Source organism: Haemorhous mexicanus, chromosome 2, assembly GCF_027477595.1.
Source record: "Haemorhous mexicanus isolate bHaeMex1 chromosome 2, bHaeMex1.pri, whole genome shotgun sequence".
Classification (NCBI taxonomy): Eukaryota; Metazoa; Chordata; class Aves; order Passeriformes; family Fringillidae; genus Haemorhous; species Haemorhous mexicanus.
Genome location: NC_082342.1, coordinates 113621157 through 113629461, shown reverse-complemented (window position 1 = coordinate 113629461; position 8305 = coordinate 113621157). Strand labels below are relative to the sequence as shown.

The window sequence follows — 8305 nt, the reverse complement described above, 5'->3', positions numbered from 1 at the left end:
CTCTTGTCCAGGCTGAGCAATGCCAACTCTCTCATCCTTTTCTCCCTTCCTCTGATCAACTTGGTGGCGGCCTCTGGACTGGCTCCAACACGTCCCTGTCCTTGCTCTGCTGGGGACCTTTCCATTCCTTCTCTTCCCAGCCCGTCAGGTCCGCTCCCGGCCCCGCGCCGCGAGCGAGTCCGGCCCGCTGCGGAGCCCCGCCCGGCCCGGCCCGGCCCGGCCCTGCCCACCCGGTGGAGGCGGAGCCTCGCAGGACTCGCCGCTGCCGCCGCTGCCGGAACGGCTGCCGCCCGCGCCGGGGCCATGGAGGAGTTTCACCCCCACAACGATGAGGTAGGGCCCCCGCCTCGCCCTGCGCTGTGCCCGGGGCTCTCCGCCCGCCCGACCCCGCCGCGTCTGAGGGGCCGGCGCCGCGGCCGCGGCGTGGATGTTCCCTCCGGGAAGGAGCCGCGGGGCGCTGCCGCTGGGGCTGTCAGACCGCGGCCATTTTTCCAGGGAAAAAACCGATTTCCATGGGAAAATCCCGGGAAGTGCCGGGCCCGGTCAGCGCAGCGGGCTGGTCCTGCCTGCTCGAGCGGAGGAGCCGATCCCTCCCCGGACGCCGCTTCAGGGCTCTGGCCACCGGTTTTCATTTAAAAATCAACCAAAACTCCAAGCAACCTTAACAGGAATGCCCTGGAGGTTTCTGCCCCTGCCCGAGTGTTGGGAGTTCATGGCTGTGCAGAGGCGGGTGGTACAAGGGAACGGGCCATGTTCCCTTGTGGGCCAAGCCAAGTGCCCGTGAGCAGGAAGGAGTAGAAAATGGGAGGAATGAAAAGCTGCAAGCTTCTTCTGCGCTTGAGAAAGGTGCTTGGGTAAGGTAATGACTGTGCAAACCAGTCTTTCACATATTAGGTTTACAAAACAGTGTGTTGCCCTTGGGAAGCAAGATGTAACCTGTGGGTTAGCAAGTTTGTGTCTCCAATAAAAACGCAGATTAAGACCCAGAGGAAAAAAATTGTCGTTTAATTTTTCCTGTAGAGTATTCCTGTGACAAGCACAGGCATGGTGGAATTTAATCTTTACAGAAAATGTAAAATGAACTTGTTTCAAAGGTCACTGAGGTCTGAGTTTTTGGCGCCCCTCAACCATCACTAGAAAAGCAATGCTAAATAACAAATGTATGGAGATGAGGAAAAAAAGTAAGATTTTAAAATTATACTAACAGACTACAATGCAAATAACCAGACGCAAGGCCTAATTGTTATGTGTGCTGTAGAGTAAAACTATAATTTGTTTACTTTTCTGGAAGAAATAATAATAATAATTCGTTTCTATTGCAGATGATCTTCAATGCTGATGAGGCCCACAACATAGTTAAGGAGGTAGGTTTTAGCTAACAGCTGTGTTGGGAAGAAATTCTTACCATACCTTGCACAGTAGTGAAAGCAGTTATTTTCCTTGACCATCCCAGATAAATATAAACTTACATAGAATTAGTATTTATATAAAGACAGAGTTTAACTTGGAGCTGCTTTAAGCTTCATCTAATTGATGTCTTCAACTACATAAAGATGAGAGGGGAGCCAGATTTGCATTACAGTGGAAAGAGTCAGGGTAACAGTCACAAGCTGCAAGGGAAATTCACTCCAGTTTATTTTTTCCCCTTTATCCAGCTGGAGAGAAGCTAATCACTGGGGAGCTTGTAGGGGCAGCTTGCAAAGTCTCCATCCTTAGAGATTTTTCAAACTTGACTGGACAAGGCCTTGAACAATGTTATCAGACTTGGAAGTTAGCCTTGGCATGTGTGGGAGGTTGCACTCTATGAGCTCCTTGTTCTAGCTTTCAAAATACATTTTTTGCAGAGGAAGAATAGGATAAAATTGAGTAGTCTGATAGTGTAAATTAAATACCTAGTAACTAGAAAGTGATTAATGAGAAGCCTGTGGCTCACAGATGCTCTCAGGTTTTGTAGGGAAATAGTATTTTGAGATAAGGGTTTCTAGAGGGACTCTGCAGGTCCTTTCCCACCTGCACTTTTTGAAGCTGCTCCAGTACACAACAGCAAGCTCTTGGATGTTAGATAAACAGTAGTTCAGCCCTTTATGTAACTGCCCCTGCCTTGTAAAGCCAAATACCGTGTGACACAGTCTCCAGACACTGGGAGTAAAGCCAAGTGTTTCTACCTCTGATTGGAAGCTTAACCAGGGCCAAGGAGCTCCAGCACTGGGTACATCTCTGGAAGGACCAAAATCCCTGAGGGGTCTTGTCCCTCTTCTGTCTTCTATTGTGTTTTGTGACTGTTTCCACTGACTCCTTTGGCCAGTTTTTTACAGTGCGTGGTCAGAATTAACTGGGCTTTTCAAAATCTGGAGCACAGGTCTCTTACACAGCCTGTTAGTGAGGGATTAGTGCACGGGAATCATAGAACACTGAATCACAGAACACAGTTCTACTTCCCTTACCTTTTCCAGGTGTGTGTTTCTTAAGTGAATTCCTCAGCTTTAAGAAGTATCCATCAGCACATAATTCTGAATTTCCCAAGAGCAGAGAATGCAATTTAAGGGTTACAGTTTGAGAGAAGGATTTTTGTTCAATCCTTTTAAGTTTAAGCAAGTGTTTGCCAATCTGTAGCTGTGGGAGAACATCCAATTTTCCAACAGTTCAGCTGTTTCTTGTGCTGCAAGATATGACCCTTGAGTATCTTCCCTATCTTTTAAGCAGGGATGTGCACTTCACTGTTGTCACTCTATCTCTGAAGGTTTTGGACTTTTGGTTATTTGGCCAGCTCTGACAGGCTGGCCAGCCCAAGCTGATATTATTGATTTGAGTAGTGCCATCCCCATTACAGCAGCTTCTGAAAGCCAAACTGGAGCTGGCAGTCATTAGGGATGTGTTAGGAACTTCACTGGCAAAAAGATCCATTCACTGGGTACCCAAAACATATGGCTAAGGCCTTTCCTGCAAGAAATGTTTAGTCATTTTTATACCTGTAATATTGTGGTAAATATGTACTAAAAATAAATTTCCAAGAAGGGTCATTTTACTTCCCATTCAGCAGCTGATACCTAATGAGCTCAACTGATTCAAAGTAACCTAACTGCCAGAAAAATATCCCTCAGATTATGCAAAACATTTTCTAATTCTACATTTTGAAGTGTTTACTGTAACTATTTTTTCCCTCCGTTCTAGTGCATAGAGAATGTTTTAGGCAAGGCAGATTACAATCACAACAAAGTCAACCAATGGACTGCTGCTATAGTAGAACAGTCACTGACCCATCTGGTGAAACTTGGGAAAACCTATAAGTACATTGGTAAGTACAAGCAGCTCTACTTGTAGCACTGGCAGTCACAATAAATAATTGCTGAAAGGTTCAGGGGAATGCTATAAACAAACCAGAGCAGGCACCTGAACTCTTCTGTTACAGAGATTTTTAGAAATACCTGTGGTAAAGCTGTGGCAGTTTTACCTGGGCTGAGCATGCTGGCAACACTTAACACAGATTACATGTTACATGGTCTTTCATGATTGTTAAGCAGCCCCTAGACAATTACATCAACCTTTTAGTATCAGTTCAGGAAAAAATTGCTATCTTTAATAAAATTTTCAATCAGATTAAGCCTCCTCTAGAGCCACCTGGAAGACTTTAGTCCTGTGTATGAAGTCATGTTCTATGTGTATACATGTGGAAGAAAAAAGGTAAATAAGAAAATTTAACCCATTTTGGTCCTTTTGTGGAGTGTTGATGTAATAGTAAGTGTTTGCACTCTGTTCTGTTTTCAAAGTCTTGGCCTCAGGTTGTCAGAGGTTTTATGACCATTGCAGGTCAGTCTAGAAAAGCTGCACGTTGATGGAGTGTGGTTTCAGAGAGGGGTCTGAAACAACTCTCAGAAAGTGTAACTTTTGCTGTACCTGTGAGGACAGCACCTGCAATCCCATTCTGAGGGGCACAAGCCTATCTAAGTAGTTTAAAAGATAAAACCCATAATCCTATTAGCCAGTGTTTTGTTCAAGCTGTTGTCTTCATGTGAGTAAAAATAATCATGAAATGAGTAATAAGTTCTTGAAGAAAATACTGGGGCCAAAGGGGTTCTCAAAAAAGGTTTTGTCTTAGCTGAATGCCACGTGCCAGCCCTTTGGAAATGTAATACAGGTTCCAGTTTGTAAATGCTGAATGATTCACTTCTTCTGCTTTAATTCTCTGGTTTCATGGCTGTATCTTGCAGTTACCTGTGCAGTGATGCAGAGGAGTGGAGCTGGTCTTCACACAGCAAGCTCATGCTTCTGGGATACCACAACTGATGGTAAATATCCCCACCCAAACAGAAAATTTGTAACAAGAGAAATGTTACTTCTTGCTCAGTTGTAGTAGTTGGGTTAAGCATTTTTGGGAATGGCTGGGGAAGCAGTAATTTTGAGAATGAGGTGCTTGTTTACAATCTCAGCAAAAATGTTATCAGTCAGTGCAGACATTAAGAGCAGTTGCTTTGTAAATTATGAGAAGCAGGAATAGAAAAGCCTTTCATCCTGAAACAGGAGTCAAAATATTTAATTCTGTCAGCTGAAGAGGCAGAAAATGTTGCTCACAGTAAATACACGTGGATAGCCCTAAACATATCTGCCTGCTGTGAGGGAACAGCTACTTTGGAGGAGAAAAGAACTTAATAAAAAATATAAATAGTTATACACATACTAGAAATAGTTATACACATACTTACCATATGTGTTTCAGTTGTGTAACTGTCAGCCAGGTTTTGGATGCATTGTATTCCTTCAAAATTAGTTCTAAATAAATTTTTTCACAGGTTGAGACTATCAAAGGGAAACAATATTAAAATAATTTGTTGTCTGTCACAGATCCAGAAAGGTCTTTTTAGAGGACTGTGCCAAGGTTTAAGTTTAAAAACCAGAGAGGGCCTCAAAAAGTAAACCAAGTTTAAAAAGAAGTCTTAATATAAAATTAAGTAAACACAGTTTAGTCTTCATATTTATTTTGCTTGTAAGGCATGGATACAACAGAAGAGGGAGAAAGCAGAAAGTAAATACACTGAAATATATTTGATCCAGTTCCTTTTCTGATTTCTTGTCTGCTTGTCATGCCAGTTTCAGTATGGGAATTTCAAGGATTTTTGCAAGTCCAGCTTTTAAAGATACTGGAATAGTGTTTTCCTGTTAACTTTCTTAAGCTTACAAGTCTCACATTAGGTAGCAAATAATGTATAAGTTAATAAAAAGGTTTTCAGGATTTTAGTTTTTTTATAGTCAAGCTGACATACTACTATTTCCCTTAAATTGCAACTTAAATAATTCATACTAATCTGGCATCATTTACACTTCAATAAAGTGACTGTAGTAAAGACAATGGAATTCTATTTTAATTTTGTAATCATCTCTTCCAGGAACCTGCACAGTGAGATGGGAAAACCGAACCATGAACTGCATTGTCAATGTGTTTGCTGTTGCTATTATCCTGTAGCTGACTGGGAGAGAGATAGAAGCAACACCGAAGCCTTTAAAAAATAAATCATCCTAACCCATGGCTAAATATTTCAAACTATTATTTGTTTCTGTATGAGCAGCATACAGAAGTTCTCTACAGAGAGCATACAGTCTAAGCCAGTTCTCATAGATTAGTTATCTGAAAACTAGCAAAGAAATTTAATATATCTATATATATATATATATAATATCTATCTGAAGAGAAAATTTTAGTAATTTAAATATTTAGAAGTATGCTAATGAAAAGTTGCTACAAAGATCAGTAGAATTTATGTCAAAGCTAATATCAAAGATATTTTATTCCAGACGAACAAAACACATTAAAGGAAATGTCAAAGGGCAAGCAAGACCTCTCAGGATTATGGTGCCTTTAGGAAAAAATTATGAACACAATTCAGAGTGGATATTCTGTAAACAATACTGGTTCTCCATGCTTGGTTAAACAAAGCAAACTCTCCCTTGGAATGCAGGTGCTTGTGAAATTGCATGAGCATCACTTTTTGGTCAAGCATGAACATTTACATGGACACTAAATCCAGGTAAGCTTTCCCCCTGGAGGCAGAGGAGGACTTTGCTGGGACAGAGGTGAGATATACCCAGTCCTAGCAGAATTCTAATTTGTCTTCAAATGAAGAGCATAATATTTGTTAGCAATTCAGGGAAACATGCTGGGGATTTGACACCAGCCCTTAATTCATCATTTATAAATCTGAAAACATTCTGAAGGTACTTAAATTTGATTATATTCCATGATTGCAGAATTTGTGACAAGCACTTTATTGATTCCTCATGCAGGAGCCAGGGTGCTATTGCTGCACCCATACTCCAGGTAGGATTAAAGTGATCAGTGGGAAGGCACAGACATTTCTAGAGGCTCTTGTCAGCTTTGAAAGCATTTATCAAAGTAACATATCTGTTCTTTATAGTTCTCCTACGTTCTCTAAGTCTTTAATTGGATCTCAGTCCTGTGAGATAAAACAATAAAGTTTTCAGCACTAAGAATTCCCCTTCTTTAAAGATTTATGCAAGTTCTTAACTTTGCTCATCTGATGAGTCTTAACTTGAAATATTCCATATGGAAGAAAAGCATTTGCACACCTGCAAGTATTTGCTGGATTGGGGCCTACATTTTTGTTGATAAATGCACAAATTATATGATAAAGAGATGTATCAATACCAAAAATGCCTAAATGATTGCTGCCACTAAGTGGCAGCTGCATTAAGTTGTTTTCTCAGATGCTGCTTAAGGATAGAATTTTTTGTTTATACTGTATGTCTTTGAAAGAGACTGGTAACAGCCTAACAGTACTGTAAGGCTGTTTTGAATTTTAAGAAATGAATATTAAAGCACTATTATGCAGTTTGGTTTGGTTTGGGTTGTTTTTCAGATAACTATTAGGGTATGAGACAAGAGTCCTGTGCAAAGAGCAAGCTAAAGAATATTTTACTGCTTAAATTGTGTATATGTGTAGCTGGTGTGACACTACAGAAGGAGCCCTGTGTATGTGTAGTTTACAATAATGTTCAAAGTATCTTGCTTTGCAGACAATTAAAATTCTGCTTTTACCGAAGTGCAAGTAAAATTAATACTGTAATGCTGCATTTGCCAAAGGCAAGTGTTGTGTAAAAATGTGTGTGTATGTTGTACTGACCTTCAATGTAGATGAATAATTAAGCATTATTTGGGTTAGGATAGAAAATTCTGAATTAGGTTCCAGCATCCAAGAGCGAAATTGTGGAACTGACAAAAATACATTCATTTCACTCATATTTGGGATTGTGCAATGTGAAAAAATATGTGGGGCAGCAACTAGAGAAAGGTTTGGTATGATCAGTATTGTTCAAGAAGTGGGTGAGTAAAAACAGTGGTGGCTGTTGTGCCCCTGTCAAGGCTATTGAGGTGCAATGATCAGAAGAAATAGTCCGCATAGCTACTTGTAATCTCATTTGGTATTTTTGCTTTACTTGAAAACCAGATGCACTGAGTAAGACTATCAGCTTAATGAGGCTTGGTGAAGGTTGTGCTGCAGAAGAACCCTATGAAATACTGCTTAATTATATGACTGTTTAATTTTTCTTTCTACCAAAAAAATAAAGTTTTGCCTTAGTTGTATTTTTGCTTTGTGTTCTTGATCAATATAAAAAGTAACTGAGAAAAAAAATTCGTCTTACTTCCCTTCACTTGTTTACAATAGTGAGAACTTGGGAAATACATTAAAGATGCCTTTTAGAGACAAAATCTTGTAGAAATCCTGTTCCAGGCTTGAAAATTTCTTATACCTCTGTTTCTCACACCTTTTCCCTATTGTGAATCTTGATGGTACAAGTTAAAGCTTTTTTACTACAGAAAGATTATTATGAAACTCTGGGAAAAGTATTTTCATTCTGCATCATGTCCTCATAAACTTAGCTTGTTTTCCATCTTTCTTTTCCCCATCCTCTGTGGGTACACAGAACTACTTTTAACTCTCCTAACAAACACTGAACATTATTATCTGCTTTTCCAAGTAGTTTCAAAGATAAATCTATGAACTGCAGACCATGAAAGCCCACAACATTTCACTGGTATTTTCTATCAATACATATTTTCTTTGTTGGGGCAATCAGGGGTTTGAGTTATGGTTAACAATGGGGATCTTATTAACAGGACAGAAAGGTTTGTGTTAAGGTACAGCCCATGTAGCGGGCACTGTGTGTCCCCATGTATGATTTCATGATGAAAGACACCTGCTGTTCTTCCCACGCAGGTTTTGTTAATGTAAACAGAGGAGTGTGTGAAAGTGGAAGTAAGGGAGCAGATTTGTTACTTTCCTTGTCTGCTGGG

General features: G+C 40.4%; 1 protein-coding gene across 1 annotated transcript; it reads left to right on the top strand.

Annotated features, from left to right (window-relative positions):
• Positions 1–216: 216 nt before the first annotated feature.
• On the top strand, positions 217–7594 carry DYNLT3 (dynein light chain Tctex-type 3). Its single transcript, XM_059839959.1, has 5 exons — positions 217–333; positions 1323–1364; positions 3172–3295; positions 4209–4286; positions 5382–7594. Exons 1-5 carry the CDS (start codon positions 304–306, stop codon positions 5456–5458), a joined length of 351 nt encoding a protein of 116 aa, XP_059695942.1. The 5' UTR covers positions 217–303; the 3' UTR covers positions 5459–7594.
• Positions 7595–8305: the final 711 nt, after the last annotated feature.